This window comes from Octopus sinensis, linkage group LG5 (genome assembly GCF_006345805.1).
Source record: "Octopus sinensis linkage group LG5, ASM634580v1, whole genome shotgun sequence".
NCBI classification, from domain to species: Eukaryota; Metazoa; Mollusca; class Cephalopoda; order Octopoda; family Octopodidae; genus Octopus; species Octopus sinensis.
The window spans coordinates 86,172,279-86,199,319 of NC_043001.1; the positions used below are offsets into that span (position 1 = coordinate 86,172,279).

Below are 27,041 nucleotides of genomic sequence, written 5' to 3' on the forward strand. Positions count from 1 at the left end.
ACAACCACATTATGTTGACAAATAGCCTTTACTATAAGTATAATTCATTTTCTCAAAATGTACATCTACTCAATCTTACTTTACAATAAGCTATCAAATAAAGAGCCATAAAATGCATGAACCTAAAGTTTTCTTAAGAAGTCTGTGACAATATTGTTGGTGCTCAATTAATGACCTAAATCTTTTGAAGAATAGAATATTTTATTAAAAGAACAGTAAATGGAAAATAGGATATTCTCACAAGAACTGTGGCTGTTAAAAGTTATATTTATCTTATTTTTAAATAATATTGTATGAGAGTGGAGGCGAGTGATCGTAAGATTGTGGTTTCGATTCCTAGACCGGGCGACGCGTTGTGTTCTTGAGCAAAATACTTCATTGCACGTTGCTCCAGGCCACTCAGCTGGCTAAAATGAGTAACGCTACGATGGATTGACATCCCGTCCAGCTGGGGAACACGTATGCCATTGAAACCGGGAATCCGGGCCCATGAGCCTGGCTATGCTTTAAAAGGACGCATTTATTTATTTTATTAATATTGTATGAGAACGGAGTGCAGGGTGTATATTTTTGAAGACTTCTTTATCGTCAGTTTACTGATATTAATAATCTTATTAATTTGAGCTAAGGCGGTGAGCTGGCGGAATCGTTGGCATGCCCAGCAAAAATGCTCATGGGTAAATCGTCTATACGCTCTGAGTTCAAATGCCATGGGGGTTCATTTTTGCCTTTCATTCTTTATGTATTTATGTATGTAGATATATATGTGTGTACTAATCTGTCACTTGCGAACAAATAAAGCTTCGTAACATTTACCATTCTCGTTGTTTTAAGTGACAATGAAGTCGCGAACCTTTTGACGCAGCGAGACATCCAGGGTGTGACAGCTGATAAGAGAAATAGAGGCAGGCCAGAGCTGCACTAGAGTTCGATTGATAGTCATTTTCAGATAAGTAGATTTTGATAGAGCAACGCAAAATGAATTATTTCATTCAAATATAAAATGCCTTGCCCTGTTCGGGATCTGAACCCAACTCTATAGTCGTGAGCCGAATAACTTAATCACTAAACCTTTTTCCACTCGTTTGTCATGCTCGCTGACCAGAATAACCTTTGCTAAATAGCTCTATTATGATTGAGTTGTTAAGCTGGCCTGCTGGCAGAATCGTTCGCAAAATTCTTAGCAACATTTCTTCTCAAATTCCGAATAGGTTGACTTTGCTTTTCATTCTTTCGGAGTTGATAAAATAAGTGCCAGTTTAACATGGGTCGATGGAATCGACTTACCCATCCCCCAGAATTGCTGGCTTTGTGCCAAAATTTGAAACCAATGACATTGAGCTATGTCTATTACTTTAACTTAGTGGCTTTAAAATCATGTTTGCCCCTGTACACCTATACATTATTTTCTATATTTTACAAAATTTCAGATGATGATTTTAGAATTATCTGCCTTTCTTGATTTTAGAATTTAAACAGTTAATTTTGGTCAGTGAAGTTCATGAGTAATCTCATTTAAGAGAAGCTTTATGGCTCATCTCAAATCCTACACTTGCTTACTACATTAAGTTGTGGTGCATTCAAGAATACAGTACCTTGATGAACCATTAACTTGGAGTAGATGGAAGGAGTGAAACATGATAAAAGTAGATTTGAGTAAACTGTAAGCTTTTACAACCGAGCTTAGTGAAGTAACGCAGTAGACACCTGCAGAGAGGTGTGGTGACTGTTACATGGAATAAAGCTATTATCGTAACAATATAACTGATATATATATATATATATATATATATAGAAGGTCGATGGTTTGAAACGAAAAAGCTGCATAGAGAAGTAGCGACTATTGTGCTAATAGCAAAAGGGACATGCACGAAGAAGTAAAGATTTCTAACAAAAGAAATCATCTGGTATATTTTCGTTCAAACGCTTCAAAATATAGTAATTCTAACTGAACAGAAACTATTATGAACTATACCATAATTGAGCATAATTTGAAATGGACATGATTATTGCTTACCGTCTTCCGAATAATTAATTCAAAATATTTTTGAAAGTAAAATAAAGGCTGAAATAAATTATAAAAATTACAGGAAGATATTTTGTCTTCGTTTTGAAACGTAAATATGGGATAAATATTTTAGATATTATAAAATAATTATGATGATGATTATTTAAAGAATGTTATTGTTAATTTCAGGGAAATTGATGGAAATGTGACTGTGGGAGAAGTAAAAAAGAAATCGGAAGCAAAACGTATTTTCGACTATGCCATTGAAACTGGGCAAAGTGCTGGCCATGTTGCTGTGGAGTAAAGTATCATTTTCTCTTATTTGACACTTATCAATCTAAGTTTTCCAATGAAAATATAACTTCAATATGTTTTAAACTATATTTTCTATCATTTTCCAGACACCGCTTCACAAATGTTTTTGATATATCTGTTAATGTTGAACCACAAAAGTATGTAGTTTACAACTTGACTTATCAAGAACTTCTGACACGAGAGAACAATAAATACAGGCACGTCATCCATTTGTCCAATGGTGGAATTGTTGATGACTTTTTAGTTGAGGTTTTCATTAGGGAACCGCAAGACATTATTAATGTGTCTGTACCAGAAATTAAAGATGATAAAGCAACAGATTTTTACGAAACCAAAGGTAGGTAAATCATTTCTGCTCGGATTTACTTCATGTTATATTAATTAGATTTGCTCTAAACTTCATAAACAAGTATACTCATATGATCTACTATGTGGGTGCTCACCGAAAATTTAGAAAATAGTATAGCTGATATAAAAAATAGAGTTTATGTGCAGAATATTAAATTTTTTTTTTGTTCTGGGCTCATCATCATCGTTTAACGTCCGCTTTCCATGCTAGCATGGGTTGGACGATTTTGACTGAGGGCTGGTGAACCAGATGACTGCAGATGATCTGGCAGAGGTTCTACAGCTGGATGCCCTTCCTAACGCCAACCACTCCGAGAGTGTAGTGGGTGCTTTTTATGTGGCACCGGCACGGGGGCCAGCCAGGCGGTACTGGCAACGACCTCGCTCGAATCTTTCTACACATGCCACCGGCACAGGTGCCAGTAAGGCGCCGCTGGTAACAATCACGCTCGAATGATGCCTTTTACGTGCCACCAGCACGGAAACCAGTTAGCCGCTCTGGTAATATCTATGGGCTGTAAAAAAGAAGTCAACAGAAGTATATTTAGTAAATGAAACACTCATATAAAATTTACTAATCTTATATCAAATTCCATACTTGTATAACTTATTATAAAGACCCTGCAAGTAGAAGAAAAGGATAGTAAATTGAAAAAAAAAACATAGTCGTAGGATTAAAACGAATAAGGATTTAACTAGATTGTTAAATGTAACACAAAATTAAATTATATAGGAATGGCAAACTATATCAATGATAAAACTCACTACTTTTCTTAATTATAAATTGCTATGTCTTCTTACCTGTTATTAGTATGTGGGGAAAGAACATATTTTTAATCAACGCTACACGTGTTTCTGCGCTGGTGGTGTGTTTATGTAAGATGTAGTTCTCTATATATAATCGAGAATCCCAGAGTAAGAATAATAGTGTACTTAGGAAAGACATTAGTACCACATCATTAAATTATAGACTTTGAATTCTCTAGTTTTGGTGTTAATAACCAAAACATTTTTCTATTACTAATTTCCTTATTAGAATATATTTATCTGTTTCTTTAGTTATCACCTCTACAGTACCTCAACAGAAATTACAGTAAACCTTATGTAACACTTTTTAGCCGAAATAAAACTTTGAATATATATATTTAATAGGCTCGTGTACACTTAAATGCGAAAAGACATATGTCGCAGTAGCTGTTTTGGAAGAGAAATTCTTATTAAAAAATGCTTGTCAAATGCTTTGGTAGGGTTTTGAATGACGTCATCGAACTGTAGGACAGATGTTTCTGTGCCGTACTCTTCATCAGCTACAGATGCCGAGTCCATTGTTGATTACCCATTAAGAACAGCTGTTATATGCATACAGCAAAAATTAATTAGAGGCACACCAAGCAGTAATGTTTGAAACAATACAGCATATTTAAGCGGCTCGTGTATACTCAAGACCTTCACAATGTACTTGTTTCGGAAGAGAAATTCTCTTTGTAGACAAGATATCTGAACACACACGGAGCTGGACTACGACTGAGGTCAAATGTTTTTCTGTCACTATGCTTCATCACTTACACAAACCGAACCGATCGGTCATATCCTCTAGGATATTATATTCGTATATGCAAATAGTAATATTAATTTTTAGTTGAATTAGATTTCAGAGGTGTATCTCCCTATATTTGCTAACAAAAACAAAACAAATGGTTTGAGGAATCATTCCAAACCACTAGTTATTCTCCAAAATACAAAACCCCATAGTCAATTAAGATTTTAAAGATGCTCCCCGTGGCTTCTTAGGAGTTATCATTAATGTCAATTATTTTCCTTTAATGTGTATAACAAATTCTTTTTTTTCCTTGTTACATTGAAAATGTCAGCCTCTACACAACTATAACTTCATATAATTCCACAGTTAGCAGTGTGCTGTCATTCGGCTGATATAACAACGAGCTGCTATGACATTACATTATTCTTGTAATATAATTATGTAATGCCTCAGATAACATTGCCTTATACAGCGGATAATACGACTTGAGTAGCATTACATCGTCACTAAGCGGATATGATAATTCTCCTTCAGTATTATGGTACAAATACTTAGATATGTTTAAAATAATACCCTTGACGTGAACCAAGTAACATTATATTGTTCTTTGGACAGCATATTTAACTTTGAAAAGGCCACTTGTATAACATTATACCTACTTCTAAAAATGTACTAGGTTAGCACCATATTCACCCCGCTTATGTGTTGTAATCTAACGTCGAACTGTTATAACTTTCACCCCGGTATAGCAGTACTCTTAGTTAGACAAGTAAAGATACGACTATCTATGACCGACTTCGCCGACTTCTCAACCACGCAACTTCCTAGGTCACAGTATTTGTAACGACCACCACATACCGCTCGTCACGTAGGAGGGGTGTTCCATTATTATTATTGTTAACCCCATAACTTCAGCTAGTATTCCTGGATGTATTAATAACACACACCAAGTATGGATTCAGGACATCCGTATAGCGGAAGCCGACCTTCACTGGACAATACTTTAACTTCAATTCCCACCATCCATACAGTGTAAAGAAAGGGATTGCTCAATGCCTAAAACATCAAGCAGAGAATTTAAGTAGCGATCGTGATACCCACCACAAAGAATTGATCAAACTTAGTAACAGGCGCAAGTGTGGCTGTGTGGTAAGTAGCTTGTTTACCAACCACATGGTTCCGGGTTCAGTCCCACTGCGTGGCACCTTGGGCAAGTGTCTTCTACTATAGCCTCGGGCCAGCCAGAGCCTTGTGAGTGGATTTGGTAGACGGAAACTGAAAGAAGCCCGTCGTATATATGTATATATATGTGTGCGTGTATGTTTGTGTTTGTCCCCCTAGCATTGCTTGACAACCGATGCTGGTGTGTTTATGTCCCCGTCACTTAGCGGTTCGGCAAAAGAGACCGATAGAAAAAGTACTAGGCTTACAAAGAATAAGTCCCTGGGTCGAGTTGCTCTATTAAAGGCGGTGCTCCAGCATGGCCGCAGTCAAATGACTGAAACAAGTAAAAGAGTAAAGAGAGTAAAGAGTAACAATGCATTAAGCAACAACTACCCCCAAAACATGCTACCCATTCCAATTATGAAGAAAAGAGAGGATGAAACCAATAAATTGTCCACAGTCTGTCTACCATATGTGAAAGGCCTCTCCGAAAAGATACAAAATATATGCGGCCCAATATATGCGTTGAAAAATCTGCAAAAATGCGTAACCTATTATCTTTCCTTTTTACGTAGACCGTAGGTGCTGCCCAATCTGAGTGGTACGCAAACCGGCCAACATAATTTTACAATTTTGAATACCGTAAAATTCGTACAAAAAACTTTTGTGAGTTTCATAGCTTCTTGTAAATCTGTTTAATCATCGTGAGTTTGTTAATTTCTCATCGCCACTGTTGTAATCCAACAGTGCTATAACTGTCCACTCCGGTGTAGCCGTATAGTTAGTTAGTTAGACAAGTAAAGACACGACTATCCATGACCGACTTCACCGACTTTTCAATCACTCGACTTCCTATGTCACCGTATCTGTAACGACTCCACATACCACTCGTCACATGGAACTTCGGGTAGAATGAAAGGATTTCTTGTCTCAAATTTAAACGTCTCTCGAGTAACTTTGCAATGCAACTAGATTCGCATTTCACAGTACCTCCGGTAACATTACAGTGTATCTCGTCCCAAATTTAACTCTACCTTGCATAATATGACAGTTTCTCGTCTTGTATTATGTTTCCGGGGCATACCATATTTCACTGTACTTCAAGTAGCGTGAGAGTGTACTTCAATTAATATAATTATACCTCACTTGTCTCATTACGTTGCCTATCGAGTGACATTACAGCACTCCACGTTTAGCATGATTTAATTATTTTAAGTAAAATTAAACGACCCTTAATCTAATATTACAAAGCCCATCACTAAACCTACATAGTCCCTTAATTAACAATGCATTACCTCCTCACTAAGATCGCATCATTCTCAACTAACCTTGCACTGCGACACTTCTAAGATTATAGAGTTTCTCAGGTAATATCGGATCATCTTTAGTTTAATATTGCACGGCCCATCTCTAATATTACTCAGTCTCTCAGATAGCAATACATTGCCCTTAATTTTGATTGCGTTGTTCTGAACTAACGAAAATTGGATCTTCCTTGAGGTAATAGAGCATTAGACGACAGTTAATTATGAAAGAATTAACGATAACATTAACTCACAACCACTTCACCTAAATTAACATTGTCCTACGAGTACCTTCGCGCTGATCCTCAGCTAACATTGCATTGACCCTTTTATAAAAGTCTAATTTCCACAGCACAAACCTCTTTGAGACAAGAAATCATCTTCATTTCCCAAACAAAAATGGAACTAATTTGATAGGACTTAACTGTACTCTAGGAGAAGAGGATGAAGGGGACGGGGGAGAGAAAGGGAACTAAGTACCAGGAGTTGGTGAAGGACATCCGCAAGAATGAATAGAAGAAAACTATATTTTTGCGGTGGATGTTGGCTGTCGAGAGTTCGTAGGTCGTACTCTGAATAAGACCTGTAGAACATTGAGTATTGAAAGAATGAGCAGAGGAGCTATCAAGAACAAGGTAAGCTACTGAGAAAGCATCAAGATAGCTCCCGTTGAAAGTTAGAAGAATGCCACTTGGAAAAAGGTTTAGACTCGAATAAATTATGTTGGATCGCCTAGATGAAAGTCTGTATTGTAAGGCATAAAACAGCCAATACAACACTGACGACATGTTCTGCAAGCGCATCTATAGCTGTATGTTGAATTACTGCAGGTGTTATCAGAGGTTTAGAGGTTTCTCAGATGACGATGTGAGCTCCGTCTACCAATATTAGACTTCCCTTGAGTAACACAATACTATTCCATAGTAAATGTGATTCCCAGCGTGTATCTTATTGTAAATGTCATACTTTCCTGTATACAATAGACTTACTAACACTTAGCTTTACAGTTTTCCATAGAAAATTTGACTCCCCTTCATTTAATATTGCACAGTTAACAATGGTGAATAGTTTACACTACAGTGAACTATTGTAAATATAAAACTGTTCCACAGTAAACATTTTGCTTTTCGTTTCCATTAAACATTGCACTATCCCACTTTACAGCGTCAGCAAATATTACACTCTACAGGAGTCCATTATCCTATTTCGAAATAAATATTGCTGTGTCCCACATAATGCAATGATTGTGTCTCAATATAAATATTACACTGTTTTTTTTAATCAAATATTGCAGTATCTTATAGTATCAAAAGACTGAAGAAATTTGTGAAAAACATGCCTTACAGTAACATTTTGCTGTGAACGTTATATTATTCGAATCTTCACTTTATACCATCCCACTTTATGTCATCGCATTCCATAGTAAAACATGAAAACCCTCTAATGTAATATTTGTATTGGCTTGGTAATCGTGAAATAACAGGCATTCATTCATGTCAGTTACAATACTATTATTTGGTTTTTGAACAGAGCTGGAATATGCTTCAGTTGACTACATCAACAGTAAAGAAGTTTACATCAAATACAACCCAAATCGTGAACAACAAGAAGAAATTTCAAAGGAAAATGGTATTGTCGGCTTGTTCAAAGTGGCATATGACGTGGATCGTGCAAATAATTCAAATTTTATATATGTAAGCTGCTATTTTTCATTAATTTATTAACTTGTCATTTACGAACAATTATTATACAAATTACTACGTTACCATCATTTCCTTATACTATGAAATGTATTGTAAGGAAACCAACAAAGAAGCTCTACGTAGTCTACAACATGTAGTGGTCCCATCTACGTGAAACCAAAACCTTCTGTCTCAAAAAAATTACACTTTGATTAATGTAATACTTGTTATGCAATGCCTAAGAAACTATGGAACCATCATGGCTAGAAAGCTTTCAATCATAGATTTATCGAACGAGGGCTAACCAGAAGTTAAAATCACAGCTACAATTTGCAAATTACGATTACCCTCTTATCATTTAGAAATTATTGATTATTATGATATAGTTATATCTATCATAATTTACATCACCATTATATACAATATGGCATACAAAATGTTTATGGATACATTGAATAACATACACATTGTTATGAATTAATTAAAAATTTCCTAAAAAGTGGAAAGAAAATAAGCAATGGCTATCTATATGTTACTTACAAGGACAAGGGAGACAACTTTAAAAAATTAAGAAGTAATTTTAAAACAAAATAATTTTCAATCTTAAGAGAAAATTTAATCATTGTTAGCGTAGAAAGATTCTCTGATTACAAAGAGAAAAATTTAAATCTGTAATCAATACTACGCATACGTCACTCAAGTATATCCTTACGTTTTTCATTTATCACATTTTATGTATTGGCTTATATGAGACATTTCTCTTCAATAAACAAACACACATTCTTCAGGTTCAGTCCCATTGGATGTCACTTGGGCATGGCATTATAGCTTCGGACCGACCAAAGCTTTGTGAATGGATTTAGTAAGCAGAAAATGAAAGAAGCCCGCGATGTATATCTATCTATCTTTCTATGCGTGTGTTTTGTGTGTGTGTTAACCCCACCCCACCGCTTGAAAATCAATGTTGATTTGTTTACGTCCCCGGAACGTAACAGTCCGGCCAAAGAGACCGATAGAATAAGTACCAAGCTTTAAAATAAAACGTACTTGGCTCTATTCGTCAGATTATAACTCTTCAAGTCAGAGCCACAGCATGACCGCAGTCAAATAACTTAAACAAGTAAAAGGTAAATGGTAAAACGAAGTTCATTTTCATTTTACTATGTATAACGATCATATATAGGCGTAGGAGTGGCTGTGTGGTAAGTAGCTTGCTTACCAACCACATGGCTCCGGGTTCAGTCCCATAGCGTGGCACCTTGGGCAAATGTCTTCTACTATAGCCTCGGGCCGATCAAAGCCTTCTGAGTGGATTTGGTAGATGGAAACGGAAAGAAGCCCGTCCTATATATGTATATATGTGTGTATGTATATATGTGTGTGTATATGTTTATGTGTTTGTGTTTGTCTCCAACTCCCAACACCGCTTGACAACCGATGGTGGTATGTTTATGTCCCCGTAGCTTAGCAGTTCGGCAAAAGAGACCGATAGAATAAGTAATAGGCATACAAAGAATAAGTCCTGGTGTCGATTTGCTCAACTAAAAGGCGGTGCTCCAGCATGGCCACAATCACTTGACTGAAACAAGTAAAAGAATAAAAGAGTATTCGTTTATAAATATACAATGGGAGACCGCAAAATATAACAATAAGCAATCGCTTATTGTGTTGTCATTAACAAAAAATGTACATCTAAATAATATTTCTGTAAACATTAAGCCCCACAGGACTTGCTGAGTCACGGAAAAAGTACAGCAATATCTCGCTTAACGATCTACAGTTTAACGATTCCCGCATGAATGGTATTTCTATAATTTAAAGGAAAATGAAACTTTAAAAGGTAATTGCCAAAACTGAATTCTAAACATTCATAATGTTTGCTTTAAAATTTAAATTACGACAATGTGCATCGATGATACACGCGTGAGTATTTGTTCGTTCATTCAGTAATTCAACTGGTGCCATGCACCCATACAGTGTTCACAATCTCTCCACTACACATGTATCTTAAAACTGTTTAAATTAATTCAGTTTTTAATCATAGCACCAAAATATGGCATAACGACAAATAGTAATGATAATATACAGAAATAAAAACAATAACCTAAAAGCAAAATGCGATATCATAAATGAACAAGCAAACTGGAAACGAATCAAGACTTAGCTTCAAAGAATTTGGGCGGGGTGGCGGGGTCAGTCAATTGTAGCTGCAAATTTTATGAAAAAGGAATATATTTGAGTCAAATTAATGAAAGCACATCTCTGGTAATCTACGGGGTGCATAGTAAAGTTCTGGTCAGCCTTGATACAGTTATCTATACGAACAAATGTTAAACGTAACTTTAAATGTCTATTATGCAAACTGTTATCTTGATCTATTCTTAAAAAGCTTGAAGGTAAGAAGAAAACAACCGTGATGAGAAAAAAGAGGGTAAAATTATCAGGAATTGTAATATTCAAGCTAAACATTAGGGGGAATTCTTCTCTGTGAAGAGTTAAGTTAAATTATCGTTAATGTTTTATTTTTCTCCCAAATTCATAGGCAGTTGATGGCTACTTTGTACATTTCTTCACTGCTGATTTCTTAAAACCTCTTCCAAAGCACATAATATTTATACTTGATGTCAGTGGATCAATGTCTGGTACTAAAATTCAACAACTGAAAGAAGCTATGGAAAATATCCTCGATCAACTTGACCCAAAACTTGATAAATTTCTCATCGGAAAATTCAGCGGTGATGTCAATTGGATGGAGATTAATTTTTTACTCGCAAAAGAAGAAAATATAAAACGAGCAAAAACTCATATTAGGAATATTAGCGCCTCGGGAGGTAAGTTGAAGCATATATATATATATATTGGTTTTCTACTTTTAAAACAATGGACTAAACTTGAATTTTGCTTCTAAATATTATATATTAAGGTAATATAATTACTACTAGGCAAGTTAGCCATAGCATATTTAATAGAATTGAATATTAAGCAATGACTAGTATTTTATAGATCTCACAAAGGCATTAAACTGCGATCGTTGAAAGTTTCTGTGAAATATCGCAAATATAGGATTCCAGAACAATACATCTCAATTTGAGTGGGTGTGCAATTTCTTAACTGGAGTTTGCTACATAAAGATGAAACGAGGAAAGATTAGGCACCTTGACATCAGTATTGGGATTCTGCAGAAATGTTTACTGTTTCTATTTTTCTTTCTATTTATCGTGGATTTTGTAGAAAAAAAGGCGGTTGACTCAATGCTTGAGTGAAATGGGGAAGAATACAGGACTGAGAATGAACGCAGAGAAAGCGAAGGCAATTTTTTGGCCAAGAAAGAAAGAAATCCACTTTGACGGTTAAAGATGAAACTGTTGACTCAATGAATAGATCAACATACATTCACAGTGTTCCGTACATTGATAGAGGCACTGAAGCTCGTTGCATGTCAAAATTGGTGGAGCCAAAGTATTTCAACTGGTAACCAATGTCAAGAGCTGCTATAAAAGTACTCTTCCACTACCAACAACACTATATGCCAGCGAATTGCGTAGGAAATATCATCTTGACAACTCCAAAACACAGTAACGGATCGAAAAATATTCTAACCACAAAACAAACTCTAATTCGTAACAGTCGTTCTCTTATCACTAGATATTGATATTCATAACAGAAAAACATCACCGTTAGTTTGTGAGGAAGTTATTATTTAAGATACTCTTGATGCATTTTCAACGTTTCTTGCATGAGAAACTTTTGTTTGAATTTGTGCAAGTTTACTGTTTAAGTAAATTGCTGCCTGTCTCACATATATCATAGGTATACAAAAATAAGGATACGATCAATGTCAGAAGTTGAAGAGTCTACATTAAGCTAAACAATGTTAAAACCAACTGACGCTGTATTATGATGTTGCCTTATCGAGGCCCAAACCAGAAACACATGCTCCGTTTCTATATATGTTCCTTTTACCGTTAAAGTTAGCTTATTTTCATATCAAGTAAACTATGTTTAACATTTAAATATAATATTTGCACCTCTCACACACTTTTTGTCCCACTGTTTTTAATCCTTTGTTTCTAGAGTTACTGTATATGTATATTATATATTTTAATTTTGCTGGTATTCCAGGTACAAATATAAACGCTGCTCTCCTTGAAAGTATAGACAAACATAAATCCGCTGCTGAAAGAGTTTTACCCACCAAAACTAAAAATATCATCATATTTCTCACTGATGGTCATCCAACAGAAGAGGAAAGCTCTACAGAAAATATCAAGAGAAATGTAAGAGAGGCCAACAAAGAGATTTCATTATTTACTCTTGGTTTCGGAGAAGATTGTGACCATAAATTTCTACGTGAGATTGCCATGGAAAATGGAGGCTTTAGTAGGAAGATCTACGTTGACTCTGACAGTAGACTTCAAATTGAAAATTTTTATAAAGAAATATCTAACATTTTATTAAAGGATATTACGTTTGTTTACTTAGATAGTGCTGTTAATACTAGTTCTACGTCATTTAGCAGCTACTTCAAAGGATCAGAATTAGTTGTTTCAGGTGTTTTGAAGGATAAAACCCAATCGACCATGCTACTAAAGGTAAACAAGACAGACAATACGGGACGAAATACTGATATATTAAAATTGAATATCAATCTGAGTGGAATTGGAGATGACTTTACTCTATACGATGATCTTCCTGAAAATCCAGAATTGACAAGTGTTCAGTCATTTTCTGAAATTACTGAAAAGAGTTATGCTTACCTCACCCTGAAACAACTTCTCAAAGAAGAGAGAACACGCCATGTGAAAAAGAAAATTCTTAATCTGGCACTTAAGGTGAGTAAAAAATTAATGAAGATTAATAGCCATTTTATTGCCTAAATTTTAAAGATAACAGCTTTATTTGTTTCAGTTACCAATATAACTAATTAATTCTGGCCTTGTGCCAAAATTTGAAACCAATATAAATAACTACATTTATTCACTTAAACGGAGCTTTCACGCACAAGTATCTTTTAAAATGTTCTGTAAGATGATATATCACAAAGTGTCATTCCATGTTTGTATGAAAATTATGTTATACAGACTAGTATTTTTATCTAAGACTATTTCACATGCTTATAATAATTTGATTCTGCCTGGCTAGCTTTCGCACAGATACATAATTGCTTTGTTTACCGATTCCTGTATCGGAGCAAGTATTTTCGGCTTAACATAGAACGTCTGGGACTGCCGTCACTGAGGAAACCAAATCAGGTTGAAACACCATGATGAAGACTATACTGAAATTCTGAGCGAAGCCCTGTGTTTATAACATGCTAGCCATTGAAATATGTTTTTCCACAACATATGTTAAAACTACAGATGGTCCACGTTTGTAAATACAAGTTTAATCCAAAGTTGTTTAAAGTGCGTAAATTAAATTAACAAATTAATTATTTTAAAATCGTACACAATTTATAAATTACCATTGAGATAATTTCTATTAAAATTTGTATTAAGTCAAATCGAAGAAATTTAAATAGATGTAATTCTTCTTCACAACATAAATAACATAATTTCCTTTAAAAATGTTTGCCATATCATGTTGATTATGATATCTAGTTTTCAGATATGATATTGGGTTGTCCGGAAAGTTCGCACCGATTTATAGTAGCTTACCTTTCGGCTTATTTTAGAACATGGTTGAGCCCATAAAATAGGATTTGATTACACCTCCATTTAGAGCACAGTTTAAGCTATCTTTTCGTGGAAGATGGTTTATGTTCCTATTACCTGTGTTAATTCTGTAACCCTTTAAAATGGAAGATAAGAAAGTTCATTTTCGGCACTTGATGCTTTGGGAACCAGACAAAAATTGCTGCGGCTCGGCTGGGATGTGTAACCCCACCCTCCATATTCGCCAGATATTGCTCCTTCGGATTTCCACTTATTCAGGTCACTGCAGAATAGTCTTAATGGTAAAAATTTCAATTCCTTGGATGACGTAAAAAGATACCTTGATGAATTCTTTGCCATGAAACCACCTCAATTCTGTGAAGAGGGTATTTTCAAGTTAAAGGAAAGATGGAGTCGCATTGTGCAACAAAATGGTTCATATTATGTTGATTAAAAATGTAATGGCAAGTATTTATTGACCTTTTACTTTCCTTTAAAAATCGGCACGAACTTTCCGGACAACCCAATGCATCTTTTAACTTGTTTCTTTGTTATGACGGACTCATTGTATCTGTAATTTATTCCATCATGAATTCTTTATCATTTATTCCTTACATAATGACGTCTTGCTTACAGAAATATTTCTTAGGCATATTTCCAACTTTTTCCGCAAAATATTTTGTATTAAAAACCTCTTGGAAAAGTCGACCTTTTGAACAAAGAGGCAAAATTAAATGTTTTTATTCCTTTAGTCTAGCAATCTTCAATCTTAGCCATTCAAAGTTCCTGAAGCTTATTCATTACCATCAAAAATATACCAACAATGAAAGCATGAAATATAAAGTTGATGGAGTTTTAATCGTCATTGTTATGTATTGTAACATTGTTTCATATTTCTGTGGTACTAAAATGTAATATTCTTCCTTGTGACAGTATAATTTTGTAACACCATTAACATCAATGGTTGTCACCAAATCTACAGTTAAAGAGAAACATTTTGGCCAAAACGGTAAGTTTTTACTTTATACCACTTTAATTTATTTACAGAGAGATCTTGTTGAAATAAAGTTTTCACGCTCCGTTATATATTTGTTTTGCTCTTTTTTATGTGGAGTGGACATAAATAATTTGTCTTATGAAATTGGTAACTATATTCTATTCCTTATTTAATGTTGATTCCAATTTTGACAAAAGTTCATCTAGTTCGGGTGAGAAGGTAAGTCGATTACATCAACCTCAGTGCTCAGCTCGTACTTATTTGATCGACCTCGAAAGGATGAAAGGCAATGTCGACCTGGGCGGCATTTGAACTCAGAACGTAACGTCGGACGAAATGACACTTTACATTTGTCCATTGTGCTAACGATTCTGCTTGCACGTCACCTTCTTTTTAAAGGTTATCAATCAAACCTTGCTGTCGAGCTACGCAGCTACACAGTTATCAAGATCATTTTCCATTGCCTAGTTGCACTATACTCTCTTTCTCACTTTTATTTGTTTCAGTCATTTGACTGCGGCCATGCTGGAGCACCGCCTTTAGTCGAGCAAATCGACCCCGGAACTTATTCTTTGTAAGCCCAGTACTTATTCTATCGGTCTCTTTTGCCGAACCGCTAAGTGACGGGGACGTAAACACACCAGCACTGGTTGTCAAGCAATGCTAGGGGGACAAACACAGACACACAAACACACACATACATATATATACATACATATATACGACAGTCTCCTTTCAGTTCCCGTCTACCAAATCCACTCACAAGGCATTGGTCGGCCCGGGGTTATAGTAAAAGACACTTACCCAAGATGCCACGCAGTGGGACTGAACCCGGAACCATGTGGTTGGTTAGCAATCTACTTACCACACAGCCACTCCTGCGCCTATATAGACAAAAGCTTTATTACATAGCAATATTCTAGTATCTTGGTGGACCCTTCCACTAAATATTCATATACGTATTTGATTGATTTCTTTTCATCTCATATATTACATATTATGCATCAAATAAACATTATTTAAGAAATTGTTCCTTGAAACACAATTGAAAAAGAGTTTCCTAATATCAATACATAGCATATGATGAAAACCTCCTAATATCAGTTTCAAAACAAAAGAAGCATCATTATATAGTATTTTATGTGAACAAATTTCCTATAACTCGCTACAAATCTATATAATTTTCATGAAAGAAATATTTCGATTCAACGTAAATAAAAGTAAATAGTCAAGAAAATATTTATTTAAGAAAAAACCCCTCTTAGTTTTCATTCTTTTTCGGTTGCTAACATATGCAGATTGCGGATCTGAAGCTGAAAATTATCTTGAAAACAAATATGATAGAAATATTGTGGAAATATTTAAACAAACCTTTGAAAAATGATTTAGCAATTTCTTTCATGGATTTCTATAAATTGTTTACTCCATTAACATTATCGATTCTAAGCATTTTTTTAAATGTCTAATAATATTTTAAAGATCTCATGATAGGTATTCGAATATACAATGTTATTTTAGTCACATTCTGAAATGGAATTTCTTTTCAAATTGATTTCTACTAAAATCTCTTTACTTGCAGTTATATTTTGTATTCTCGGATTTTCAGAAACACAGGGTATATATTTATAACCTCTTAGAGAATACGGTTCAGATATTGCTGAATATGAAAATAAGCTGGGCGATTAATTTTCCAGAACTATCTAAGTACTATGATGAATGAAGTAATAATATGAAAGAACCTTAACGATAATCCCCAATTTTCTACACTTCATGTTATCCACTATCACAGCTTTTGAGTATTACCATAGTCCTCGTCGTCGTCGTTGTCACCATCGTCATCCATTTGCATCATCACCATCACCAGAATCATCATTATCCTTATATCTACATCACCATCTTCCTCGTCATCATCATCGTCGTCGTCATCATCTGCTCAATCCATCTGTTCAAAATTTTCTTTCCAAAAGGTCCCATGACAGTAAAGTATTAAAGTACATCATTTTGGCAAATTTCTGTTCATCCCATCAGTTTTCATGGGATAGACGAGAACAAAGTAAAATTATACAAAGTAAAATTGTAATGGCGGTCTATATAATATAAGTATTGTTCTTTATATATGTTGTCCTTGGTATACACTCTCTGAGAGGTTTTCTTGACAGCAATCACTAATTCGATAAATCATTTATTCTGGTGCAATATCAGATATATAAATATATATATAAATATAAATATATACATATATATATATATATAATATATATATAAATATAAATATATATATATATATATATATATATATATATATATATATATATATATATATATATATATATATATATATATATATATATATATATATATATATATATATATATATATATATATTTATTACGTGACCGACCAGGCCATCATATGTTGCTACATACATCGCTGGTCACAATGCGCTTCGCATTGTTTTGGCCTTCAATGACGCCACCCCGCTGGATAAGCGAGCAGGCCAACAGAAGAAAGAGTGAAAGAAAGTTGTGGTGAAAGAGTACAGCAGGGATCACCACCAACCCTTGCCGGAGCCACGCGAAGCTTTAAGCGTTTTCGCTCAACGCCCTGTCTGGAAATCGAAACCACGAGTCCGCTGCCCTAGCCACTGGGCTATTTTGCCACTACGTATATATATATATATATATATATATATATATATATATATATATTTATTTATTTTAGTAGTTTTGACTTTAAGAGTCCCTGCTAGCGTGTGGCATTTATGTGTAATAATGCCTTCTCTCTCTCTCACTTTTGCTTGATCTGTCCCCTTCTCTCTCTACTCATCCTCTTTTTCTCTTCTCTTTCCTCTGATTCTTTGGTCTAATCTTCCACTACCCTCCTATTTCTTTGTCTCGCTCTGCACTCACAGGTCGCTCTTCGACACCCATCCCTTCTCCTCTCTGATTCCTTCTTTCTCTCTCTTCCGTTGCTTCTCTTTCTTTTCTTTTCTCTCTTCTCTGTCACGTGACTGCTGGCCGAAATCTGCCTTTCAGCTTCTGACCAGCGTCGTGTTAACATCGTTGTTTTTCGTCCGCCGCTATAGGCATCGCCGATAAGGCTCCTTTCCTTGCGCCAGAGAAAAAATTTGTTTGCTTGTTATCAGTCGTAAGACACTTGTTGTTGTTTTCACCGTTAATGCTTCTGTATTTCATGTTTCTGTATTCCATTGTTTTTTTATATTTGTCCCTTTTGCTGTCCTGGTGTCCGTATGCATTCGATCCTTCTTCCAGGAAATCTACGCTCCCAGCTTAGTTTTTCTAATGCTCGTTGCTTGGTTTTTCTTTGAGGGCTGGCCGTGATCTAGTAATCTCAAGATTAATCAGCCGAAATTACTACGATGATCCGGTTCTTGACTGAAGACTGAGGGTTTCGAATGTCTTGTCCGTGTTTATTGTATCGTCTTCTAAGAGTTATACGTTCTTGTCCATGTTGTATTTTTCTACATATATATATATATATATATATATATATATATATATATATATATATATATATATATATATATATATATAGAAGGCATTATTACACATAAATGCCACACGCTAGCAGGGACTCTTAAAGTCAAAACTACTAAAATAAATAAACATATCGTACCGAATGCAACTCTCGAAGTAAGTCATTTAAAAACAGAAATTCTGTTTTTAAATGACTTACTTCGAGAGTTGCATTCGGTACGATATGTTTATTTATTTTAGTAGTTTTGACTTTAAGAGTCCCTGCTAGCGTGTGGCATTTATGTGTAATAATGCCTTCTATATAATATAAATATATCTAAGCGAAAAAATTGGTAGATTTTTTCTCTTATATGAGGTTTTTCACGCTAACTACTTGGTAAATTCTTATGAAGATTTTATCCTATTTTTAAATTATATATATATATATATATATATATATATATCATATCATATCATATCATATCATATCATATCATATCATATCATATCATAGATGAGATTTCTAGCTATCATTTGGTGCTTTAGGGGCCTATCGGAAACAATACGAATGGAAAATATTTTATAAGGATAAAAATCAAGTTTTTAAAGCTTATGATTCTGTTAGATTTTTCTCAGATGATGTTTCAGTGAATAGATTAAATTTTGCGACTGCCTCTACGATATACTTCAATGTTCAATATGCTTCTCTTCTATTGCAGATGATGACTCATCAGGAAGACGAGGAGGTGAGTACATAAACATGCTCGCAATTGCATTCGGAACATAGACACTCGTACACACATGTATGTATGTATGTATGTATGTATGTATGTATGTATGTATGTATGTATGTATGTATGTATATACATATATATATATATATATATATATATATATATATATATATATATATATATGTATGTATATGTATATGTATATATACATGTGTGTATATATATATATATATATATATATATATATATACGCACACGCACACGCACACACACATATATACATATCTATATAGAGAGAGAGACAGACAGACATACAAACAGACAGAGAAAGAGAGCAATCACTGGCCATATCGCGGTTCACCTATTGCATCCTCAGTACATCGCGGATTTTTCTGGGTAATATATGTAAATTTATATCGCGGGTTTCTGCAGCCGATAGGTATTGTTATTTTTTAAATATTTTTATTATTTCTATGGTAAAATAAGCATTTTCACGCCTAAGATTAATAAATTAATAAATAAAAATAATTTTAAAAAATATATACTGTAGTATTGCTTCTTTTTCATGGATTTTCACCTATCGCGGGTGTTTTGGAACGTAACACACGCGTTAGCTGAGGTATTACTGCATGTATATATATGTGTGTGTGTGTGTGTGTGTGTGTGTGTGTGTGTGTGTGTGTGTGCGTGTGCGTGTGTGAGTTATTATTATTATTATTATTATCATTCAGTAGTATATTTTTTTATATCGTGCTTTCACTTCACTACCGAGCACAGCTCTGTGTGCCTTGGGTATGTGCTGTGATTTGTTGTGATGCTCTGATGGTTATTATAATTATTATTATCATTATTATTATTATTATTATTATTATTATTATTATTATTATTATCATTATTATTATTATTATTATCATTATTATTATTATTATTATTATTATTATTATTATTATTATTATTATTATTATCATTATTATTAGTTTCAAACAAGTATGTTGTTGAAAATGACTTCTTCGAAGTTTCGGCCAGCTAAATCATCGTCGGACTGTCCGACGATGGCTTAACCGGCCGGAATTTCGAAGTGACGTTCAACAACATTCAGGTTTAAGAATAAACTTCTGGTCCACAAAAGTAAACATTAATTCCCAAATTAATTCTTTTTATTATAACTAAACATTAAAACACACATAAAAAACTTAATACACAAACACACACACTCGCACATATATATTTCTTTTACATTTTACCTGTTTTAGTCTTTGGACTGTAGCCATCTTCATGGGTTTAGTCAAACAAATCGTGTACAACACTTATTTTAAGCTGATATACTTATGCCGAACGGCTAAGTTACAGCAAGATAAACAAGCCAACACCGATTCTGAAGCAGTGGAGGATACAAACACAAATACAAAGACACACACATAGGCATATAATTGTACATACACATATTTAAATCTATATACATACATATATATATATATATATAAATGGTAAGACAACAAAAGAATGAAAGAGACTTCGATATTATGTAAATAGAAGAATTTATCTGTAAAAGTAATATGTGATAATTAATCGGTAGCCATGATAAAACTCATGATAAATGAGAATTTTCAGTCCGATCACGCGTGTCTCGGGGTGTGCTATAGAAATTCTCTTTTGGATATATTTGGGGTACTTAAGTGTACACAGGACTTAGTGTTTGCTTCTTCCATGGGTATAAGTAAGTATTTCATTTATTTATTACCGTATTTATCACTGACGAGGAGAAAATCTTTAGGAAATAACTCTGAAATCGGGGCCGGTACGATAACAACGGAACTTTTTAGAAATTTCTGTCGAAACTTCGAGACGCGTGCTTATAGTGATCAATTTTATGGTTATTGACGATTTAAGTCTATTTTCGGCATATTTGGCAGTAGAGTTTTTTTTTTCTTTTGTTATTGTTGATAAGTTGTATATATATATAATTATTTATCTATATATATATATATATATATATATATATATATATATATATATATATATATATATATATACATGTATGCGTGAGAGTGTGTATGTACATGCGTGTAATACATCTAAAGTTATGAATTGAGCCCAAAGATTGCTTAGAGATACATGCAATGTTATATAAATATACGTAAATGTATATATGTGAAACAATTGTTTTTGCATTTGTAAATTCTATGTTACTCTTATCACTTTCTTTTCTTTTGTAATTCAGGAGCGCACAGAAGTAAGTCATTGTTTTCTTCATTTTGTAACATTCATAATATATATAGTTGGTATTTTAATCTATAACAATTATTTCTTTTGTAACTTAATTTACATCTATTTGAATATAAACAAACTCCAAGATTCTTCACATTTCATTACTATTATTACGACGGAGGCGGCGAGCTGGCAGAAACGTTAGCACGCCGGGCGAAATGCTTAGCGGTATTTCGTCTGTCGTTACGTTGTGAGTTCAAATTCCGCCGAGGTCGACTTTGCCTTTCATCCTTTCGGGGTCGATAAATTAAGTACCAGTTACGCACTGGGGTCGATGCAATCGACTTAATACCTATGTCTGTCCTTGTTTTTCTCCTCTGTGTTTAGCCCCTTGTGGATAATAAAGAAATAGGTATTTCGTCTTGCGTTACGCCGAGGTCAACTTTGCCTTTCATCCTTTCGAGGTCGATTAGATAAGTGCCAGTTACGCACTGGGGTCGATATAATCGACTTAATCTGCTTGTCTGTCCTTGTTTGTCCTCTCTGTGTTTAGCCCCTTGTAGGTAGTAAAGAAATAGGTATTTCGCCCGTCGCTACGTTCTGATTTCAAATTCCACCGACGTCGACTTTGCCTTTCATTCTTTCGGGGTCGATAAATTAAGTATTAGTTACGCACTGGAGTCGCTGTAATCGATTATCTCCCTCCCCCAAACTTCAGGCCTTGTGCCTATAATAGGAAGGATTATTATGTGTAAGGTGGAATCGTTAAAACGCTGGACGAAATGCTTAGCGGCATGTCGCCCATCGCAACGTTCTAAGTTCAAACTCCGCCGATGTCGACTTTACCTTTCATCCGTTTGGGGTCGATTAAAATAAGTATCACTTGAACACTGGGGTCGATGTAATCGACTCGACTCCACCTCCCTCAAGCTCCCTGTGGCAAAATTCGAAATAATAATTATTATTACGAATTCGCCGAGGTCGATTTTTTCTTTCATCCTTCCGGGGTCGATAAACTAAGTAAGAGCAGATTACTGGGGTTGATGTAATCGGCTAACACACTTCCCTAAAATTGCTGGCCTTGTACCAAAATTTGAAACCTCAGGCGATGAGCTGGTAGAATCTTTAGCACGTCGGGTATAATGCTTAGCGGCATTTCGTTCTTTACGTTCTGAGTTCAAATGCTGCCGAGTTCGACTTTGCCTTTCCTTATTTTGGGGTCGATAAAACAAGTACCAGTTTCGTACTGGACTCGGTGCAATTGACTATCCGCCCTCCCCTTAATTCCAGGCCTTGTGCCTTTTGTTATCATCAATTCGCTGGGATCGTCTTCACATTCCATCCTTCCAGGGTAGATAAAGCAAGTAACAGTAGAGTATGGGGTTGATGCAATAGATTTACCCGCTCTCCAAAATTCCTGGCCTTGTATCAAAATTTGAAACTTAAGTAGTGAGCTGGCAGAATCGTTACTGTGCCGGGTAAAATGCTTAGTGGCATTTTACCCGTCTTTATGTTCTGAATTCAAATTCTGATGAGGTGAACTTTGTCTCTGGGGTCGACAAAAATAAGTTCCATTTGAGCGCCAGGGTCGATGTAATTGACTTATTCTTTTTCACTGATTTATATCAACTAATTAATTTTGAATTTCCTTAATTTAATATGACTAAAACAATAGAACTTGAATATTGAAACGCATTTCCTAACAATTAAAATTCCTCAAATTTCAGAGAGACCTGCCAGTGTTGGTAAGTAGAATATTCATTTATTTCCTTTTACTTTCTGTATAAGTCTTAATCAGTAAAAAATTTTAAAAGTAGATTTTTAATTCTTTCGAGATTACATTTTACACGGCATCTTTGCCCGCGAACATTTTTAATATGTGCGAAATATGTGTACGTACTGGGCTGAATGAGTGGTAAGAAGTTTGCCTCCCAACTATATGGTTCCATGATAAGTCTTCTGCTATCGTCACGGGCTGACCAAAGAAAGTAAATTTGGTAGACAGAAACAGAAAGAAGCCCAGCGATTGCTAAAAATAAGAGTTGAACTTAACTCCGAAAGCCACAAAAACCACTAACCTCATTATATTTACGGGAAGCGGTCACAGCAAACGAAAACGATCTTTCCCTTGGGAGATGAACCCACAAAAAGTAATACTTGGACAAAGCTTTATCACGTGATTTCGAAATTTAACCAATAAGGTCATGCTTCTCCTCAGAAGTATCTACCGACTACTCAGGATTAAAGACATAACTTGCTTCGTAATAAGGAAGCGCCAAAATACAAACGGTTAGAGTTTATATTAGCAATGCAAAGTGGCTTTCAGAGTTAATCTTGACTCTTATTTTTAGTAATCACTGGTGCTATTTTGCATCCATTAATCTTTTTTTGTTCCTAAATTGCACTTATGCTATAATGTGCTTAATATATATTAATATATCATTGTAGTATCTTTTTGTATTGATACACACACACACACACACACATATATATATATATATATATATATATATATACATACACATCTATGCATACAAAGTACATATTCACAAAAACCCATACAGACACGCACAGATACACTCAGACATGCACACACAAGGAGACAGCGGTAAACACACACACACACACACACATGCAAACACACATACACACATAAAAACACACAAACACCAATACACAAACACACAAACACATGAATATGCAAAATACATACATACAAACATAAACACATACATGAATACCTACATACATAGCGCCCACACACACACATTCATACATGTATACACACACTTACATGCATGCATGCTTACATACATACATACATACATACGTACATACATACATACATACGTATATATATATATATATATATATATATATATATATATATATATATATATATATATATATATATATATATATATATATATATATATATATATATATATATATATATATATATAATTAATATTCTAATGACAAATATGCCGAAACAAAAAATTGTTGATAACCATTATAATTTATGCGTCGAAACAAACCGATAGAAATCTCTAAAAATTCGTTATTACCGTATTGGTCCAATTTACCGTATTGGTCCAATTTACCGTATTGGTCCAATTTACCGTATTGGTCCAATTTACCGTATTGGTCCAATATATTAATTATAAATAGATTAGTGTTCACTCCCGGATTCTATCACTCTATGAAAGTTTCTAGTTCGAATCACACGTGCCTCGAGGTGCGCTGAAGATTTTTCTATTTTGGATATATTTGGGGTACTTAGGTCTGCTCAGGACTTAGTGCTTGCTTTTTCCATGGGTATAAGTAAGTATTTCATTTATATCTCGCGTATCTGCCGCTGAAGAGGGGAAAATTTCTTATGAATTAACCCCGAAATTGGACCAATACGGTAATAACGAATTTTTTAGAGATTTCTATCGGTTTGTTTCGAGACGCATAAATTATAATAGTTATCAACAATTTTTTGTTTCGGCATATTTGGCATTAGAATTTTTCTTCTGCCCTTATCTTGTAAACTATGTATATATATATGTATATATATATATATATATATATATGTATGTATATATATATGTATGTATATATATTTCGAATGATTTGTCTGTGTTCCGTGTTCGTCCCTTCCTGTATTTCACGTTCATTATATATAAAAACATTCATTCTTATATTATTGCGGCGTTACGTGCACCCCCGTTTGTTTGTCCAATTTTAAACCCTGCACGACTTCTATACACACTCTTTCCTACCCGCCATTGCTTCTTCACCAAACTTTTTGGCGCCCTCCGATTCTTCCCCTCTCTTCCTCCCATCCTCCTCCCCTCTTCCTCCCATCCTCCTTAATCCCTTCTTTCTCCTTTTCTCTTGGTCACTGATTCTGTCCCCTGCTTCCACCCTCTTTGATTCCCTCTCTCTCTGTCTCTCTTTCTCTCTCTCCTGCGACCTGCTGCTTCTTAAACCATTCTGTTGGCCTTCGTATCTCGACCAACATGTGTCCCCGCTACCGAAACGGTAATTATTTCTACGCCAGCTATGTTGTTGTTGTCGTTTTTGTCTCATTTGGTCTAAAGTCGTATGACAACCACCGTTATATATATTTTGTTTATTCATTACTGTTTTCAATTTCGTTTTCGTCTCTTGTATTCACATCCGTCTTGTGCGTTCACATTCCTGTCTTCTACCAAGAAATCTAATGCTTACAGCTTAGTTTTTTTTCTTAGGGCTGGCCGAGTTGGAGCAAATATCAGAATTGAACAGCCGAAATTTGCTATGATGATTCGGTGTCTGACTGAAGATTGAAGGCTTCGAATGATTTGTCTGTGTTCCGTGTTCGTCCCTTCCTGTATTTCACGTTCATTATATATAAAAACATTCATTCTTATATATATATGTATGTATATATATATATATGTATGTATATATATATGTATGTATATATATATGCATATATATATATATATATATATATATATATATATATATATATATATATATATATATATATATATATATATACATACACGGAGTAGACGAAGCAGAGGCGGCTGAAGAAGGGGAATTTTCCTTGTGTTGTATGTCTTGTACTCTGTTTTTTCGTTGTTCAAAAAAATGTCCGTTTCCATGGTTTTGTTTTTATGTTTTCGTTTCTCATTGTGTTCGACGTTTGTTTGGTGTCGTGTACCCATATATACATGTATATATATTATATAGATATAGGTACGTACATATATGTATGTACATATGCATATGTTTTATTTATTATGTTGTTATTATATATATATATATATATATATATATATATATAATAAAAAATAAGCAACAAGAATGGATCCGGTAATGTAGTACAATTGTTTCATACTATAACATTTTATTAAAAGCTGTAAATATTACAGCAGATATAATGTTACTAATTGATTTGAGAATTTTATATTATTGGAAAACCTATATGAAATTACCTGAAGATTACTTGACATATTATATCTGCTGTAATATTTACAGCTTTTAATAAAATGTTATAGTATGAAACAATTGTACTAAATTACCGGATCCATTCTTGTTGCTTATTTTTTATTATAATCACCCCGCATATTTTTATGGGTAATACCATAAAAAATTCTGGTGCATCTAAATTAAGTACCATATTCATTTGAACCTAAATTGTTTGCTGAACTTATATATATATATATATATATATATATATATATATATATATATATATATATATATATATATATACATACATACATACATACATACATACATACATACATAACATACATACATGTATGTTTATGCGTGTCTTTGCGTCTGTGTTTGTATCCCACCAACGCTGGGGAGTAGTTTTGAAAAAAAAATAGTCGTCTTGCCTTTTGCAATTAGTCCTACTTAATTTGATTTGGTGTTGAATTCAATGTGTTTTATTTTAATCTCTTTATATTTCGCATCGTTTTTTCTGAACATTTTCTTGTATATGTTTCCTGTTATTTTAAAACCTAATAGTAAATATGTATTTCTTCAGAAATTATTTTCACAAGCACGGCATAACTATTTTGTTGCGGTTCAACATTCCTAAAATATTTATTGTCAGATATTT

At 34.2% G+C, this 27,041-nt stretch overlaps 1 protein-coding gene across 18 annotated transcripts in view; it reads left to right on the forward strand.

Moving 5' to 3' along the window:
- Positions 1 to 27,041, forward strand: part of LOC115211758 (inter alpha-trypsin inhibitor, heavy chain 4) — a 63,054-nt gene that overhangs the window by 6,274 nt on the left and 29,739 nt on the right. For all 18 annotated transcript variants that reach the window (XM_029780410.2, XM_029780413.2, XM_036502854.1 and 15 more), the window contains exons 3-11: positions 2,198 to 2,308; positions 2,410 to 2,660; positions 8,210 to 8,373; positions 10,904 to 11,192; positions 12,484 to 13,193; positions 14,949 to 15,024; positions 19,208 to 19,234; positions 21,444 to 21,455; positions 23,158 to 23,175. In XM_029780410.2, coding sequence (XP_029636270.1) covers positions 2,198 to 2,308; positions 2,410 to 2,660; positions 8,210 to 8,373; positions 10,904 to 11,192; positions 12,484 to 13,193; positions 14,949 to 15,024; positions 19,208 to 19,234; positions 21,444 to 21,455; positions 23,158 to 23,175 — 1,658 coding nt within the window. The remainder of the gene's footprint in view (positions 1 to 2,197; positions 2,309 to 2,409; positions 2,661 to 8,209; positions 8,374 to 10,903; positions 11,193 to 12,483; positions 13,194 to 14,948; positions 15,025 to 19,207; positions 19,235 to 21,443; positions 21,456 to 23,157; positions 23,176 to 27,041) is intronic.